Source organism: Cydia splendana, chromosome 17, assembly GCF_910591565.1.
Source record: "Cydia splendana chromosome 17, ilCydSple1.2, whole genome shotgun sequence".
Lineage (NCBI taxonomy): Eukaryota > Metazoa > Arthropoda > Insecta > Lepidoptera > Tortricidae > Cydia > Cydia splendana.
Window position 1 is genome coordinate 12199973 of NC_085976.1, and position 20613 is coordinate 12220585.

Genomic DNA, 20613 nt, shown 5'->3' on the forward strand with positions numbered 1-20613 from the left:
ACCCACCTTGTATAAATATGGATTTGATATGGGTGCGATATAATTACGATTAGGTATAATTCATGATGGAGAAAATTAATAATTTTAAATAATTATGCAATTATACGCGTGTTGATAATTATGTGTGTTTATTTTACCACTATGTAACTATGTAAACTCATTTTTAGTTTTCTTTATTAATTAATGTTTACTCAGTTCCCCAAAAGACTGTGCAATGAGGGGCAATTAATTTACTGTCGTTTAATTTTCTTGTATTATTAATTTATTAAATCAACATAATTATTCAATTATTTTTGTTGATATCCGTACCCCGGGGGTTCTAAACTTAGAGTTAATTTGGCAAAATCTTTCCTCGGTGGTTTGCCCCTCCTTCCTAAGTAGCGCCATAAGATTCAGGGGCAAACTTAAATCAATCGAGTGTTGTGGCTACCCCCCTTTTAGGAGTTGAATTTTTATAGCCTATAACCTGGCCGGGGATTTTCTCGACAGATTAGTAAAGTTTTCATCAAAATCCGTTCAGCCGTTTTCACGTGATGCGCGTTCAAATAAAGAGACAAACAGATAAACAGATAAACAGATAAACAGATAAACAGATAAACAGATAAACAGATAAACAGATAAACAGACAAACAGACAAAAATTCTAAAAACTTTTGGAACGTGTTCTGTTATCGATTCTAAGTATCCCCAGCCAACTTTTTTTCAAATATCTTCCATGTACAGACTTTCGACCGTCTTCAGCTTTATTATATGTATAGATGCCTACGACGTAATGTATGATTCACTGCATTTTATTTACTGACCGAGCGTCAGCGAAGGTGTCCGTTTCAGCTTGGTCAAAAATGACAAAAATTCTTTCGTATGTCCTCTTCAGAGTCGCATTTTTCAACCGATCCGCGTGAAATTTTGGGAGCAGGTTCGGTAGTTTGACGAAATGTATTTTTATTGGTAGTAAATTGTAATTGTTGAATTGTGTATTTTGTAAGCTGTTATTATTATGGACTTTTTGACTTTGACGGTTCAAAAGAGATTGGAAAATCCTACTTGACTAAATGAAATTATATTCTATTCTATTCTATTATATTATATTCAATTCTATTATACATATCCAATTCTATTATATTCAATTCTATTATACATATTCAATTCAATTCTATTATATTCTATTCTATTCTGTTCTATTCCATTCTATTCTATTCTATTAACTATAGATTTAATAATAATATAAAAACTACAGAAAAAGAATACACATTACATTAGGTAACAAAAGGCGGTCTTAGCGATCTCTTCCAGACAACCTTTGGGCAGCAGAAAACCAATAACTTACAACAATGAACGGGTTGTATTGGCACATTTACAGTCTATTCGCGGCTTAATTAGTTATTAACAAAAGGAGGTCTCAACGACCTCCTTTTGTATTTCTACTTTGTACTCCAAACAATTAATCCTAAAAAGAGGTCGAACTCGGAGTGAGCTAAATAAGCTTATTACTCGTGTACGCCTTCATTATGGCCTTCTCAAGGTTGCCTTAAGAGTCCGCAATAAGCTCGGCCGAATTTCACCTTCCCATACAAACGGAGTTTCGTTCTCATTTTAAAACTACGTCTTGGAGGGTAATGAATTTTTGCACATACCTACCGGAAATCTTTACATACGTAATTAATTCCTACTTAATATGTAATCTCATTTTAGTCTTAATGAAATTACTCTTAAATTACTCTTAAACGAGAGTAATTTGATATGTACATATTGATCAACATCTGTTTGAGTTTACCAGGTTACCGATTATGAAGATAATTGTTTAATTTTACGCCAAAAATAAATATGGATCGTGAACTGGTTCAGCCCCGGCTGTTTACAATTATTTACTGTCATAATTGTAGCCTTGAATGTAAATACACTTAAATTTAACACAGTAGTATTGGTATGCAGGGTAACGATATTGAACTGAAAATATATAAAAAAAGACATGTTTTGGAGATTTTTTTCTATCGAGCCAACTGTAACCTTTTAAGATTTGGGTTAGAGTCTGCCCTCGCAAATATAGTCTAGTTTCCGTATGAATTTTTTTCAGGTATTTTTTTCTTGATTAAGACGTGTAAGAATTAAATATTATAAACTACAATTTTGTGTTAGCCCCCTCTTCAGTCAAATTTCTTGCATTTCTGGTAGCCGCCCGGTGGGTCGGCGCAGGTATTGCAGAGGAGACAGTTTGACGGTGGATCTCCTTCAGTTTCGCGACAGTAACTGGCAAGAAGTTGCGCAGGATCGGGACAGGTGACACGGTCTCGTCTCGGAGGCCAAGATTCTCTTTGGATCGCTGAGCTAAAATAGTTAGTTCGTTAGTTGGGTAGTAATACGTAGGTAGTTTAATTATTGTCAGGGGTTCATAATTCATATTTTTTTATTGCATCTTCCTCTTCTTGCGTCTGGTTGCGTCTTCCTCGTCTTGTCGTCTTTCCGGTTGCATTCTAAAGGAGCCTGGGCTAACTAATCCCAAGAATTGGTGCCGGGGTTGGGTTTAATAAACGCGTCATCTGAAGGAACTTACAAGTTAGAGAATAAACTAGGCCCCACGTTATTACGTTATTAGCAAATATATTTTTTCATTGTGGTGCCTATTTAGTACCTAGGTACTTTTGCATAAACTCATCGGTAACTCAGTACGAGCCGGGGTTTGAACGTATTATCATTAGTTTGGAAGTCTTTAATTTCCGAGAGAACTGAGTTTCTGTGAGAATTGCTTGTGATTTTATTTTAATTCCATTAGTCACTTCTATTGCAATAATGGTAACTAAGACAGTCTTAGTATCAACCCTATAATTAGTCACAATGAATTCATATACTGCATGTATAAGAAAAATGGCGTAAGCTTTTATGACTGAATACTTTACAGATTTAAAATAAAGCCATACGAGTATGCTACAATCACGACTGGGGGTTCTACCAGTGGCGCACACTGGTGGAATCCCGCCTTAAACATACTCGTATCTGCCTTATTTATATTTGAAAACTCGTTCAATTTAATATTTTACTGCACGAACACGACGTATAAAATTTAATAATGCTTTTTCTGCTTAACTGTATCATGGACTTATGGTAGATTTATCTGTCACAATGCTACGTTCATCTTTGTTTCGAAACAGACAGACTTATATTATTAGCAACCGTTAGAATAATGCTTATCCGGTCTGTTAGCGGCAGTCTACGGTGTCTAGACTAATAAAATACTAGTAAAAAATGTTAAAAGGCTTAAGTGCTGACAAGAGGAAAAAGATACTAATAGCTGCGTAGTGCTTTACCAACAACCAATTTTGTACAGGCCAATTCGGGCGTACACTGAGTCAGATTGATAATATATTGATGGGTAACTATCGTACATGTCGGTACTTGTCCGTACATGTATTGGCGCGGACACTACACAGCTATCTTTAATATGTTTAGTTCAATGTGTAGCAGCAAACCTGTTTATTAATGTATCTTTTAAAGCTCTGTAATTATACGATTTAGAATCGAACCAACGTACCTTTATAGGTGCATATTTATAATAAATAGTCGTTAGTGTATTGTTGTAATCTATCTATCTTGTATTGTGTATTTAAGTACCTTTTGAATACATCAAACTAGTTTTTATGTTGCTGGATTCGTCGATCTAGGAACTCAAAACAAAAACGGCCGCTTTAACTTCGGACGCATAGATTGACGAATCCAGCAACATAAAAACTAGTTTGATGTATTCAAAAGGTACTTAAATACACAATACAGTACGTAGCGGCCCCCTTTTTAGGGTTCCGTACCCAAAGGGTAAAACGGGACCCTATTACTAAGACTCCGCTGTCCGTCCGTCCGTCCGTCCGCCTGTCACCAGGCTGTATCTCACGAACCGTGATAGCTAGACAATTGAAATTTTCACAGATGATGTATTTCTGTTGCCGCTATAACAACAAATACTAAAAACAGAATAAAATAAAGATTTAAGTGGGGCTCCCATACAACAAACGTGATTTTTGACCGAAGTTAAGCAACGTCGGGCGGGGTCAGTACTTGGATGGGTGACCGTTTTTTTTTTTTGCCGTTTTTTGCATTATGGTACGGAACCCTTCGTGCGCGAGGCCGACTCGCACTTGCCCGGTTTTTGAAATACCTGTCGTTAAATTTAAATAATCACACAAATTATTTAGCAGTGGCGCTAGTGTGCACGTTGATGGGCTCTTAAGTACCTACATACAAATACGTTTAGCACTAAAGCACAAATTCGATATAACGAGCAGACTCGACTCGATAAACATTGTTATAATCTTGCTTGCTTCACTTACGAACCGACACTAAGTATTAGCGTCATATAACGACCGTGGGTTACGCAGAGTTATAGCAGAATATAGGTTCGAACCTACAATGAATAACCTCAAAACGGAGTACAAAGTGGTTTGTGAATGGAAAGGCCAAGTATTATCCTAAAGCTTAGTGGTTCATGTCTCCTACATATATTGCCCCCGCAAGAGGCTCTCGTTTCAATACTAATATGGCTATGAAATCCCCTCGCTATGACATCCACTCGCTACGAAATAGTCCGGTGACTCCGGTTAAATATTTTGTAACGTGTTCGTGAATGTTTCATCAATAATTCTTTTGTAGGTATTTTTAAACTGAACCTAATAAATATGTATGACAGGCAAAGGTTACTATAAACCACTATTTTGGGCCGCGTTTGCTTCGATGACGAAGAAACCTGATATCTTATAAATGAGAAATTGGATCACTGGTTCTGACTTATCACATAAATAGAAATGGAGCGATTATACGTCCGGCAGTGTATTGTACGTGCCCTATTGATGCGCAACGTTGCGTAGTCATCGCCTAGACTTAAGAAACGCCCAGTCACAAGTCGAGGGTTCTATGGCTAACAATAACCTCTAAATCAAATAAAGGATATATAGGATAGGGAAGATATTATATAGGATAGATAGATAGATAACTCATTTATTCATTCATTTCATTTATTCATTGTATAATCATGTACATAAAATCAAACAGGTGTTAAATAATTAAATAAAGTCAGTCCATGACGCCCTGTTAGGGCTCATCGTAGGTAAGTATATTAGATTATTATTTTCAATGTGAATAAATTCACTTAAAGCGGTTTTTTCGTCGCCCTCGACTTATGCACTTATTTGTACGCTCGCACGCTCATTTGCCAAGGTTAGTTTTTATTGCAACCTTTGAAACTGTCCCATTTTATAGTCCGAGGACGGCCCACCTACCCTGGCCATTATGTCACACCCACTTGATGAATAAACTTTCAACATTCACTTTTTGTTTTACTTGCCGTTTATTACAACCGTTAAAACTGTAGGCTTTTTTTATTTACGAGTATATAGTTACATGATCGCATCATGTTATCGCATCATCAACATATGTTAAAACATTTGTCACTTACCGCATGACAAATAAGTAACCACAGCTGTTTTGTTTCCTCAACATCTTCCACATCTTTAACAGAAACCGACTTCTCAACCGAACCGGGTCAAGGTCCGGGTCCGGGTCCGAGTCCTGGTCCGGGTCCAGAACCAGGTCCAGGTCGAGGTCCAGGTCTAGGTCCAGGTCGAGGTCCAGGTCTAGGTCCTGGTCCAAGTCCAGGTTCAGGACCAACTCCGAGTTCAGGTTCAGATAAGAGCCCGGATCCAGGTCCAGGTCCAACTCCGGGTTTGAGTCTAGGTCCGGGTCCGAGTCCAAGTACGGGTCCGATTCCGGGCCCGAGTCTGGGTCCGGGTCCGGGTCCCAGCCCCAGTCCCAGTCCAAGTCGAAATCGAAATCACCAAACGTGTACTATGCGTCGTTGAAGAGTTTTGTTCTGATCATCATCAGCAGTTCCACTTCATCAAATGCGACAGTTTTTAATGAAAATGCTTGATTTTCTGATGAAAACACAAAAATCTCTATACGCATGCCTTTAAGATTTGAGGAGTTCCCTCGATTCCTCATAGATCCCATCATCAGAACTCGAGCTTGACAAAGATGTGGCTTAAAAACTTAACTTGCTTAACAATCATAACGAAGAGGACAAATCGCCCAACGTGAACTATGCGTCGTTGAAGAGTTCATCATCAGCAATTCCACTTCATTAAATGTTACTTTTCTGAATGTATATACTTGATTTGGAAATAAAAAAGCAAAAATCTCTATACATATCTATGCCTTTAAGATTTGAGGAGTTCCCTCGATTCCTCATGGATCCCATCATCAGAACTGGGTTTTGACAAAAACGGGACCAATCTGTATACATACAATAAAAAAAAAGAATTTTCAAAATCGGTCCAGTAATGACGGAGATATGGAGTAACAAACATAAAAAATAAATAAATAAAAACATACAACTCCTTTACAAAACCTCCTCCTTTAGTGATTTGGAAGTCGGTTAAAAAATAAATAAAGAAAAAAAAATTACATAAATAAGGAGCAAAATCATGATATTAATGACTATAGTTATGGTTTTTGTAGGTATGTACTCGCAAATCTACAGTATCAATAATAACAATCGTAAAAATATAGACTTTGTCACATATTAAAAAAAATTGTCACTGTATAGTCTGTGCCATTGCTATATGTATGCCTGTGGGTAGTGGGTACCTACTGCGAAAAACACGTCTTTATTGCTTTTAAGTTTATTGCGCAAAAGCAAATTCATCCTTCTCCAGCCGGTTATGGAAGAAATAAACTTTACGAGCAGAAATCCCCAAGAAATTTTACGCTGTACCAGCATCGGCTTATGATAATGAACGCTACCGAAAGCCGGCTTAGCTTTGCGTCTCGCCGGGACGCTTCGCTTTCTACCACGTTATGTGATGCACTCGGATTTCTAGGATTATCTGTACATACAAGTGTAGTTCCATAATATTATTGTCTAATGCACTTAGGGCTGTCCGTATTTTACTATGAGTTTATCGGCGCCATTTTCGACAGCGACTACGCAAGCTTCATTGCAGTACATCTCAACCGCACCAATAAATTAAGAATACCGAATTATGAATTGGATACTGCTGAGTGTAAGTACGCAGTCCCTAGCATAAACGGCCGCAGTTAACTTGCGGCGAGGGTTCGTTCGCCCCACCCACGAATATCAGACATCTTTTCAACACGTTGGGATTCTTGGGTTCGTGTCGCAAACAATAAATCTTATATTTCTCGATCTCGCTACGCGACTTTATGAGGCCCGTTTTACTGGGAATTTTTTATATCATATCAGGTTGTAAGTTATCAAAATGTAGGGGAACATCCATATGAATCTTACATTCTGACAAGCCTACGTGTGTTCGGATAACTGGGACTATCTGTCAAAGTACAATAGTCAGGTATTGGGTAACGCAGGCGATGTCACTGTCAATGTACTTGCTATTTTATACATATATACTTGTATGTTCAGAACTTGAAACACACGAATTGAACTTGTAAACTTGCCACTTGCCTTCAAACTTGCTCAGTCACTTCACTGAAGTTAGTGTAATCTTTCGCAATTAGTTAATCAAAATAACATAATTTATATAATGTTAGGTTAGATATTTTCTCTAGTGACTTCATCGATTCCATAGACTAGGAATCCTCTAGACGGAGTTTAGAGCAATTATTTCATGCAACCGATGCTGTAGAAAATGCGGGGGTGCGCGGGATGAGGTTAACGAGATCCCGTGCCGTGATTGGTCCGTTCAAACGACGAACGAGTTCACGGACGTCACACACAGACACTTTCGACTCGAACATGGAGTAAATTTACCGTATGCGTGGCAGAGGGGGTAGCGCGACTATGCTCAGTCTGGAGGATGTTTTGTCTGTGATCGATTCAAATCCTGATTTTGTGACTTTCACTCGATAACGCACACACTGTGGTGTAAACATAGGTCTAAAACGCACTTTGAAAAGTTGTAACAATTTATGCACTAAAGTTAAAAATATAAAATTTGCTTCTATTCTAAAAATGCGCATTTTTATTTTTGAGGGAACTCGTCGATTACCTACTTTTTAGGGTTCCGTACCCAAAGGGTAAAACGGGTCCCTATTACTAAGACTCCGCTGTCCGTCCGTCCGTTTCTTCCGTCCGTCCGTCCGTCTGTCACCAGGCTGTATCTCACGAACCGTGATAGCTAGACAGTTGAAATTTTCACAGATGATGTATTTCTGTTGCCGCTATAACAACAAATACTAAAAACAGAATAAAATAAAGATTTAAGTGGGGCTCCCATACAACAAACTTGATTTTTGACCGAAGTTAAGCAACGTCGGGCGGGGTCAGTACTTGGATGGGTGACCGTTTTTTGCATTATGGTACGAAACCCTTCGTGCGCGAGTCCGGCTCGCACTTGCCCGTTTTTTTATAAAACTTACAACAAATTCTAATTTAAAAAACCGCAGTACCGAGCATCACGCACATTCATCTCGCTCACGCTTACACTCAGTGAGAGTGAGAGAAGAACACGAACCTTAAGGCTCGCTAGATGCGAGCAGTATTCATCACAATTTGGTTAACTTAGTTTACCGTAATGGAACATCAGCATTCCGGGAGCGTCAAAATTATATTAAATTTATGAAATTTATTTGCATTCTGTTTACAAACTGTGAATATGGGCACGACACCATATTAAACTTAACAATAATAATATTTATAATACCGGATGTCCCTAAAAACAAACGCCAAGGCTCAAAGGACTTATAGAACAGCTGATGGGCTGCAAATTGGAAAGGATATAAGTAACGATTTTTTGTTAGATTCTTGTTCTAATATAAAACTAGAATCGTGAGATAAATTATTTCCAATTCGCCATACTTCCGCTCCGTAAAATTACTGGAGTAATGTTGCATAATTACCTTTGTCGCGGGCAAAAGCTGGAGGTACTTATACAGGCAGGGTTGGGCAGTATTTCAATTACATGTATTTGAAATACGTATTTGAAATACATTTTAGTATTTTGTATTTGTATTTCAAATACTACCTGGAAAAGTATTTTGTATTTGGTATTTCAAATACTGAACTCACATGTATTTAGTATTTTGTATTTCAAATACTTCAAGCATCAAAATACATTTCTACGAAATACATTTTATTAAATTCTATAATCCTAAAATGGAACGTTTTTTTTTAATATAATGTACAACTTGTACGAGGGCAAATAGGTACAATGCGCGAGCGAGCTAATGTGCGCGGAACTTTTCGTCAACAGCCAGGGGATAGGGTCATTGCAGTAGTTTCCGTCCATACTCTAGTTTTCGACCACTTGACAGATTAGCAAATAATATATTTCAGTTTTAATTTACTATTTGCGAAATATAATTTTTATATGTGGACAGATATATTGTTTAGCTAAGGATTGAAATCAGTCCAAATTTGTGCAGCAATGTAGATTTATATTCAAATTTCGTCAAGTGGACGAAAACTAGAGCTGGACGAAAACAAGCGCAATGACCCAATAAGTTTTTAGGAAAGGATATTCGTTAAAAAAACTAAATGATTAAACAAAAAAATGAAAAGTATTTTGTATTTTGTATTTGAAATACATTATTTTAAACACTGTAATTTGTATTTTGTATTTCAAATACCAGTCACCAAAGTAATTTGTATTTGGTATTTCAAATACTTTTAAAAATGTATTTTGTAATTTGTATTTGAAATACGTGGAAGCCAGTATTTTGCCCAACCCTGTATACAGGTGATTCATGAGACGTGAGCAGGACTAATTCTGCACACTCAGTAACTGACAATTGATCGATCACCGTCGTATTTAGGTGAAACAACCACACTTTTTCCTATTTTTCAACTTTTTGGTGAGGGCAAATTTAATTCTCTACAATCATGGTCACCCTGCAAGACCTAATTAATAAACATAAAACCTCTTTAAAACCGTAATGACAGCATTTTGAATACGAAGAAAATAAACCGTAAAACTCGAGTGAGATACGAGTTTTCAAAAGGGGTCATCCATTAATTACGTCACACGTTTAGGGGGAGGGAGGGGTCAAGAAAATGTGACATATTGTGACATGGGGGAGGGGGGAGACACAAACTTTGTGACGTCACTTTAACTTCATCAGTAACCGATTTTTTTTTTAATTATTTTATTCGCTGTACATTTAAATAACAAGTTTTTAAAACGATAATCGTTTTTATTCTTTTAATTTTCTTTCCTAAGCAGTTTTGGGTTATAAAATTACTAATAAGTATTTATATCGTCAAAAATATTTTGATAAAATATTAATAATACTTAGGTACTTACTTAATTCGATTTGGCGATTTCGTAGAAAAAATGTGACGTCACACTAGGGGGGAGGGGTTTGCCAAATGTGACCAAATGTTACAAGGGGGGGGGGGGGGTGGTCAAAAAACCTAGAAATTCGTGTGACGTAATTAATGGATGACCCCAAAGTAACCAGACCGTGATGACATTCAATTTGACACAGAATATCGGTACCTAGTTACTTATTCTAATTTTAGAGTGACCATGCATGTCGTAAATAAATTAATAACTTTTTTTTTCAACACGACTAGAAAATTAACGTTAACCTCACTAATACTGATACGAAGCAGTTGCTTATAATTTCACGTCTCCTGAGTCACCCTGTATAATTACCTATGTACTTCATGTTTTGACATTCTCGGGGCTTAACTTTGCCCCGCAACACAATTTAATTTTCCTCAAGTTATATTTCATAGTCCTCCGTTTGCGTGTGTTACGTTACGTGAATATCAGCGTCGTCTGTAAGTAGGGCTGCCATCAGTCCGGATTTCCCCGGATTTGTCCTAGTTTGGCGCCCCCCCCCCCCCCCCCCCGGTTTTCAAAAAGTGTCCGCGGAAAACCCGGACACTTTTTATGCGAGGAAACACCGTATTGAATTTAATTATTTACCGGCATTATTGTGTACAAAGTAGGTAAAAACCGTATACTTACTTGGAGGCTCTGCGGATGAAATTAAAAGACGAATTGCTATTACAAGATCTGCCATGGAGAAGTTGAAGAGGATATGGCAGGACAGAAATATCACCAAAGCCACCAAAGTCCAATTAGTGCGGTCTCTCGTATTCCCTATATTACTGTATGGTGCTGAGACATGGACAGTGAAGGAGCGAGAGAGACAAAGAATCGACGCACTCGAAATGTGGTGTTGGAGACGAATGCTGCGAGTATCTTGGACACAACACCGTACAAACGTCTCCATACTTGAAGAACTTAAGGTGAAAGAGAGGCTCTCAGCTACGGTCAGAGCGCGTATCCTCAGATACTTCGGACATGTGACGCGACGTGGAGAGCAGGCCATGGAGAGACTTGTTGTCCAGGGACGGGTCAATGGCTGTAGGTCAAGAGGACGTTCCCCAATGCGTTGGACGGATCAGATAAAAGCCCTTACCAACACCCCACTTAACACATGTGCCAGAGAAGCATCTGCCAGGGAGAACTGGCGTAGAATCGTTCGTCGTTCAACGTGACCACTGTAACATGTCAGAGGCTCCCTTCCATGTTAACATTATATGTGAACATAGTATTGTTCTATTTTTAAGTCGGTTAAATTTCAAATATTGTGTCCCACGGTAATTTAAGTATTTATATTTCTTCTCATATCTCAAGTGGGCCATTTCGACTGAAATTCTAGATATAGTTTTAGAGAGCCAGGTGATTAATAGTAAACCAATATATTAAGATACTTATTCATAAAATGATTTCAACTTTATTTCAATGTCATAAAGCTTTTATAGTTTAAAAATCTGTTAAAAATCAGTTTGGTTTCTTATGTTTCAAGTGCGTAGACTCGTATTTCGCACGTCATCGTAAAATTGAATGAATAATGTTTGTTTTGGTTAAAATATTCTATGCAAAATTGAACCATATTATAAAGAATTTAGAAAGGGGCGGAGTTCTACAATATGTGCTCATATAGAAAAAACAAACGGTGGTTAGAATAAAAACTGTAGTGTCAATCCCATAGGCGTAAAGAAATAGTTTAAACCACACCCTAAAGTAGGTCAAATTGGACCTTATTTTAATTAGGGAATAAGGTGTAATTAGTGAGAGGATTGTACGAAATTATGAAATTCAGTATTGGTTATGGGGAAACCAATGACGTACAAGGAAGTAGGAAATAGCAGGGATGACGGGATCTAAGGTAGGGATCAATAGAGTCCCTTACGAGATCATTCTTCGTTGCCTTCCGCAAACCGTCGGACGTCGGTTCTCTAGCTAGGTCTATCTAGGTTACCTATATTGTATCCTGACCTGGACTTTGCTAGTTTCTCATGATGCTGGTAGAGTTTGGATTGGAGCATAATGTAGTGTAATTTGTTGTGGGGTTTTACTTGAATAATTTTAGAGAAGTACATTTAAATTGTGTTAATTTTAGTGGGTTTAATTCCTTTTGTGTTGTTTATTGATTTGTGGTTCAGACAAGTGCTAGTATTTAATATTGTATTAGTAAAGTTTAAATTATAAATCAATAGAATTATTAATATTGTAAAGTTAGTATTGTTCATAGTGGTTTTGTAATTTTTAGTGAATTTTAATTATTTATTGATTTGTGCTCAGACAAGCGCTAGTGTGTGAGAACATACTAAGTGAAGTTTAAGTTATAAATCAATAGAGTCTTAAAGATTGTAAAGTCTTGAGTTGTTTCCAGTGAAAATTAATTAGTTTGTGTTTTAATTGTGTTTAATATGTGTAGTGTTTGGCCTGGTTTATTTTAGTGATATTAAGCACTGAAATGAACTTGGTTGGAATACTCTATATATTAATTTTAATTTAGTTTAGTGAGATGTTTCGTTCATACTTATGGGTTAGAGAGAACTAGTTCCGATCCAACATAGTGTTGGGGGGTTAGTAAGTTGTGCAGGTAACCTAACGGTGGCAACTACAGCGCAGATTACTAACTTGCGGTGTTTTTGATAAAACCCAGGTGGGGACCTGGCAGTTCCTGCATTTATTAAGACAGGGTCAACCCCCTAGGATCTGGAAGATTTGGGTTGTCATCTAGACTTCTTAAAGAAGCCAGATTCTAGTCCAATTATCCCGTATCTATATACTTATATATTCACTTTTATATTACCCCTTTCCGGCCTTACTTCTGCTGTCCCAATCCACTGTGTGGAAGTATGGCTAGCACACGGAGAAATAGGATTTTTAGGTCTAAAACGAGGTGTCTCCACTCGTCTTAGTTAGCTATAGCATAGAAATTACTCATTGCACATCGAGTAATTACGCGAGTAAATTAAATGTGCATCCCGGGATGCTAGTTTTCAAATATATCGGTAGAATAGTTGGATAGATTAGCTGTTAGGTTAGGGTTTTTATTTATCAGGTCTAGGGCTTTTGTAGGATTGATCTAGATTTATAATTTTAATATATCAAAGCCATTAGATATTTACAGTAGGTAGCTAGGTTCCTTTTCGATACATTTATGGCTATTTTATTGTATTTGTTGTTCATTATTATGGGTTTATGGGTTAACTTCAGTTTAGCGTTAGCTAGGATGTAGTTTGGGGATAGGGTTTGTTTGGAGTTTATTACATATATTTATTTATGACTTATTGACAAACTTGACTTACTTATGACATGACTGTATATATTTGGTCCCTTGCAACGCTACTGGTAGAAATATATTGTGGGAAAAACTAAAGTTAAAAACCACAATATAATGTAGTATTGTAGAATCAATTTGCTTACAAAGAAATATTTGTTTTGCCTGTCCCTTAGCAGTTTGTATGACGATTACATTCTGTTTTCTGCAGATTATCTGTGATTTTCACACTTGACCTTAAAAATACGGGGTCATATATTATTGAAATTATATCAATGAGTGATTTATCCAGGCTAGATCGAGGCAGATGCAAGATCCGTGGTTTATTTTGGTCCGAAAGTGTGATTCAAAATGACTACAATTATAGTTTGGTTAATATTACTTCATTGATTACTAAAATGTATTACAAAATTGCAGAGTTCTGGAGAATTGGAGTGGATCAAATACTGCTGCTCTACTACCAGTAATTTGTCGGGTTAAATTGTCCCTTTGAATATATTATTCCTGCCATTAATGATTGAAATGAAGATTGAGCTGGTAAAGTACATATTACATAGTGCTCAGAAATACCTATTAAAAATAAAATAAAATAAAATAGGTATAATTTAGCCTAGAGACCTGACTCCATCCGGGCGTGACTGTAGATAAGTAAGTTTGTACGTACTATAATAGTAAAAATATAAAATATTTTTCATGACGTTAATATAATTATTTTCCTTTAGCTAGCTAGGTTAGCAAGCAAATATATAAAAGGAAAATATAAAGTACAAACAAAAAGGACTTTCTACTTTCATGGTAACTGGTCACGGTAGGGCTCGGTGGGAGATAATTTCAAAAAAAAAAATATAATTTATTATTTATTCATCAAATTGACTTAATGATTACAATTTATTACTGAATTCATTTGAATAAGATATTCTTACAATTTGTTATAAATTTGCAATAATCTTTTTTACATTTGACAGACTTTACTTACATTGAAATACTTTAGTGACAATTTAACTATGACATTCTACAGACTTACTTGATTATGACATACTTACTATCTTATTGATTACTTCCTTTTACAGACTTAATCTGATTAAGTCAAACATTACTACAACCTGCAATGATATTTCTTATTACTCTGACATAGTTCACGGTTTAATAATTATTTAACTTTATTAGGATTTATAGGCGTATTATTCATAACTCTTTCCTATTATGCGAAAAGGATTTCGGTTACTATTAGCGGTTACGACAAAGGGTCCTACATAAACACTAAACGATCATTTGGCCAATTTACTGATCCAATTCAAGATATTAACTTATTTAATTAGAATTTATTTAGGTTGTTTGCATTATTTTATGATAACTAGTAAAGGTAATTACGGATTGGGGTATTTTAAAGGTTTTTAGGATTTTAGATTTTCTTATTGGAATTTTTGTATTTTAGGCAAGTCTAGGTCTAGCTAAGTAGGGGTAAGTAGGGTTATTTAGAGGAGAGAGGTGGGAGATGTTACACCACGACTGCTCTGTCAAGAGTAATTCGACGGAGAAGAAGTATACTTACTTAAATACACGTCCGGGGAAATCATGCTATTTACGCCAAATGTTCGGGTTTTTTAAGTCTATGTCCGGGTTCGGCGGATTTAGAGATGGCAGCCCTATCTGTAAGGATAAACTAACATTTAACTGGCTCCGCGACTAAAGTTTATTGCAAACTAGAGAGCGCTCTATCCGATATACTTACCTCGTATTTTCTGCTAGTCGGCAAGTGAAATTGCGTACACTACGGGAGGCGCATTCTGCTTGTAATAATAGGTTATGAATTTGATGTTGATTTGTTATGGATATGAATTATGATGACTGGTACTAAATTTGATCAAATCTAAATTTGATAAATTTGACAGGTCCATAACAAATACAGATCAAATTTATAACCTGTTATTACTTATTACAAGCAGGAAACCCTCCTGATGTAGTGAATTATATTTTCCGCAATAATATGTTACTCTTCGAAGGCCGCAAAAATATGTGACACGCTCTTATGGCTCTACAAATAAGATCGTGTTAGATAATTTTGCGGCCTTCGTTGTGTAACATATTATTGCAGGTGACTGTACTTACTTATCCTACCATAGTCATATGTGTTCAATGTTCCTCGCCAAGGTTACTTCATCAAACGACACTTTTTGAATATAAATATGTAATAAAATCACGTTGTTTGTCCAAGATTGACTCAATTTGCCATGTACAACCTTAACTGTATTTTGACAATAAATTGGTACGGTTGACAAAAAATCAGACCTTTCAATAGCAAAAAGAAAATAACAACTGGTGATTTTAATAACAAAACTTCCGTGAGACACAGACATATTTAAATATATTAAGAACGAGTCACTCACGTATTTTAAGTCGAAAAACGCTCGACATGTTACATGTGTGTGTGACATGTGATGACACTCCTCGGTACGGTGTGAAACATGTCGAGCGTTTTTCGACTTAAAATACGTGAGTGACCCGTTCTTAATATATTTAATAACAACTGGTGATCTCTAAATTGCATATGTTTTACAGGTACAATGCAGCAGTGTGCGCCGGCACAGGGTGCGCTTCCAGGAGACGTCACTCGGCGGCCCCAGCGTCACGTCCGACCCCGTGCGCTGCTGGCGCGACCACTCGGACGAGGACCACAAAATCAAACCGTCGAGGAGCTGCGAGGTGTTCACATTGCAAACGCCAAGGGACTATTATTAAATGTGCCAATTTTCCTATAATTCTAAACAAGACTGAAAAACTAGTCGACAGCGCGAATAGTGTGATAAAAAAAGTCATAGGAAAAAAGGTTGTCATAGAAATGTATTCTTCTGTTAAGTTCCACAGCATCCCGATTGTTCTCGTGAATATTACCTATTCTCTCGAAGTTACAACCTGACAACACACCTTTTAGTCGTGTACATATAGAAGTACAAATACATTACCATTATGTAGCAAGTGTTGTTGAACTTACCTACACAAATGATAAACGTTTCCATCATCCTCCGAACTGGTATTAGTAATTTAATATTTACTAGGAACAATAACTCAATGTACCCTGGTTATTTTTTATAAGAAACATTACTCATCTGAAATAATTAATTAATAATTGTGATACTTAACCTTAAGAAATTTATGTTAAGCCAAGAACATTAATAATAAGAAATGGATTTTCAGAGTTGGCTGATAAACCTAACAAATATTTTGCTACCTAAAATGAATTACCTGTGTACAGAAATATTTTTACCCTGATATATTATTTTTATCTGCTGTATTGTAATAATGTAATTTATATCTGGATGTTATAAAATAACAATGCTATTATTACCCTTCCTATTATTATATAGGACTTTTATGGTGATGATAAAGTACTGGTTTATTTTAAATATTTTTAACTAACAACTTATCTTCCACTGAATTTAACTAGTATATATATACCAATTTAATTAATTTGTATCTCCAATACTTTACTTCACAAATAAGTAGGTACCTACTTATATGTACATATACAGTAACTTTTCACGTTTAACAAGCTTATGTTACACAATAACGCAATCCCTTCAAGACAAATAAATGTTTTGTCCTGTCAATATTGATATCAATACGTCTTTCGTCAAGCACCACGGCGTAGGAACCTAAATTTAAACATGATCAATCCCGATGCCGACACGCACGTTCTCTGAAACAACTTCGATTAACTAAAAATATAGAAAGACGACGCGCCCAAGACAAGTTTCGTCCCACACCTGGCCCTAAAACAACATCTGGACGTATATCTCTTTTCACTTTCATTACAGTATATATTGACTAGAATACATGTATCTTTATTTAACTGGTTAAGTTTCATTACTTGCCTGTATTCCAGTCCAACGAACCCGATACACGAAACGTACATGTAGGTATGTACGACCGAAATTACCCAAAATTATTAACTTATTTCAGCCCCTCGACAACACAGTCGGCCCTAAACGCAAAATTATGAACGGGGTTTCGGCTTGTTGGGACATACTTAAAAGTCTTAAAACATTTGAAGCCTCTAATTGATTGTATACAATTGAGTCGCTTAACTCCAAACTCGGGTAAATCCATCTGTCAGATTATGCGATTTCGGTATTAAGAAAAGGTTATAGGTTAGATATTTGCTGAGAGGGTCGAATGGATTTACCCGAGTAAAGCCACACAATTCGAAGTTAAGCAACACAATTTGTGCCTTTGAAATACCAAATTGACGAAGGGTTGTTTGAGGATGTTACAAAACTTTTCTCAGTTTCCGATTTCGAATTGAGACAGCATTCTAAAATGTTTTTGAACTGCTTATTGTATTTGCAAAATCTTCTTTAACATAGCTACTTTGCCATCAGGGTCAATGGACGATAATATATCTCTCAATCTCGAGCTCCGAAGCAGTAATCGAAATTGTAAAGGGAATTACACAATAAGATAAAAGAGATCTCTCTAGAGCTATACAAGATAATAATCCGCTATCAATAAGATATTTGTTATCAGGTCAGGTCAGGTCAGATAAGGTTAGATAATCTGGTATCGTCTTGGGTCGTCCCATTCGTTTTTCGTCAAGTTCTTAAATTAGTCCTATTCTGCTTTCGTCACTCATTCTACATTCGTCACAATCGTCGGTGGCTTTCAATATAGAATGAGAGACGAAAGCAGAATAGGACTAATTTAAGAACTTGACGAAAAACGAATGGGACGAGCCAAGACGATACCAGATTATCACGTCTTCTGGATCTGGTAATATTTGTAATTCTAATATCTCATAGCCATATAAAGCAACAGTATTTAACGAACAGCTTTAATTTGATATGGGCCCAGCCTGGTATAGGTATAATGTATAATAATATGTACGAGTATGTAACTATGAAAGGAAAGAGTTCTGAAGCCATAGTTTAAACGACCTAATTAGGTACATTAATGTATTTGTAACCTGTAAATATAATGTAACGTATTGTTGTTATTAACATATCAGTGTTAATTAAATGTTTTTATGACAATAATATTTTGTGTTTTTTACCCGATTTGAATTATGTTGTATTTGTTAATAGGTAAATATGTACCATTTTAGATGTTTACAAAATAGTAAAAAGATTATTATGGTAAACATTACATATTCATGTTGAAGCGTATTCTGATTGCAGCAACATATTATGGGTGTGGTTTATATTGGTTATAGACTTATAGTTAGAGTCATTCCATGAAAAGTCTGCAGCGGATTTGATAGCCCACGCAGTGCACGTGTTATTTTAAACGTCAAACTTCTGTGAAATTATGACGTATAAATGACACTTGCACTGCGTGGGCTATCAAATCCGCTGCAGACTTTTCTTGGTCCGACTCTAAAGAAACGTCTCTCTTGACATTGACAGCGGCCGGCTTGTTCTACATTATAACAGCTACAAGTGCCTCAACTTGTAGTCTCGTGTTTCTTTCTCTAACAAATATGTTTGTTAGGACCCCTTATAACTCTGTCAAGCACATGATGAAAAAGTGACACAGACAGAAATTAGAAGTGACAGGCCTTTATAAACAGCCCCCTGATATTTTTTAACTATATCACCAAAAACACACCCTTATGTAGCAATGTACAAGTTGCAGAACATTCTCAAAAATTCAGTAACATTCTCGGGAATTTCCGGAAACTTTCACGAGAATTTAAATTTAATTTTCACCTCAGCAGCTCGAACAAGGGTACTTTGCTTCTTAAAAACAGTGAGCAAAATGCGATTTTGCTCACTGAGTCATTTTGTCTCACTCAGTGAGCAAAATCGCATTTTGCTCACTGATTGTGTCTCACGCAGTGAGCAAAATGCGATTTTGCTCACCGAGTGAGACAAAATGACATTCAAGTGACCTTTATAGTCATTTCAACATGCGGGGTCTAATACAAGTTCGATATACTTGGGTTCTATTATCTCTGTCCCTCTAGGTATGTTCTCACTGCTTAGGGTGAAAAATTTTGTGTACTACACGAGATCAAAGTTATTTACATCTCGTGCGCTTTTGAATCCCTTACTACGCTCAAGATTCTAAATTAGATTCACTCGCTACGCTCGTGAATCTATTATAGAATCTTTCGCTTGCACGGGACTCAAAATAAGCACTCGAAGAAATATCAAACTTTGATCTCTTGTTGTACAAATAACTATTCCAATGAGAACATTCCCTATGAGAATTATCAAAAAATGTACTATTAGTATTATTTTAATAAACTCGTAAATAAGACAGTCAGTTAAAATAATTGATAACGGCGGTGTCCAGCGACTTCCTGAATAATTTTTATGGTTCGTAAAATTTAAGTTCTGAGAACATTCCGTATGGAAAATTCCGCAACTTTGGAAACTTCTCCTTGGTGCATTGCACCCTTATGAAAGGTAGGTACTTACAAGATAACGAAGCGTGAAATTCAAATGTCTTTCATTAATTGGCAGCCATTTATAGATAGCAAAGTATACCTATTCGTATCTTACTTTATATAATAAACAGGGCTGATACTGATTTAACCATTTGTTAAGGTTTCATCTTGTTTTTAAACGACCTAGACAATCGCTCACGCTAAATTGGTCCCGGCGCGTACACGTCATTTATTGGTACGCGTAAGACACACTGAAAGCACTTTCCACGGCGTATCATAACAAGATCCAAACTATAATAAATTTTCAAATTACAATCAGCCTCTCAGTTAGCTATCGGCACTGAAGTTAATAAAAATATATCTACCAGATTGGCTACAAAATTAGAATTCCGGTAAGGGCATTTATTTGTGTGTTTATCACGAATATTTCTTCCTGAGTTATGGTGGATGTTATCTATGTATGTATATATTATTTATTTATATAAGTCATGGACACACTCTGTACATATATCGTCGCCTAGTGCCAATAGTACCAAGTTTTGTTTAATTTGGGGCTAGGTCGATTTACGTAATGGCTCCTCTACACAAATGGCAAACGCCGGCCAATCCAAGGGACGCATTTATGCATTAGAGGGAGCAAGTGATATTGCTATCTCAGTCTACCGCATGGCTGCGTCCCTTGGA

At 36.4% G+C, this 20613-nt stretch overlaps 1 protein-coding gene across 1 annotated transcript in view; it reads left to right on the forward strand.

Moving 5' to 3' along the window:
- LOC134798975 (adipokinetic hormone/corazonin-related peptide receptor variant I-like) overlaps positions 1 to 16364 on the forward strand; it is a 37313-nt gene extending 20949 nt beyond the window's left edge. The window contains exon 6 of the mRNA XM_063771400.1: positions 16104 to 16364. Coding sequence (XP_063627470.1) covers positions 16104 to 16283 — 180 coding nt within the window. The 3' untranslated portion in view covers positions 16284 to 16364. The remainder of the gene's footprint in view (positions 1 to 16103) is intronic.
- The last annotated feature ends 4249 nt before the right edge of the window (positions 16365 to 20613 follow it).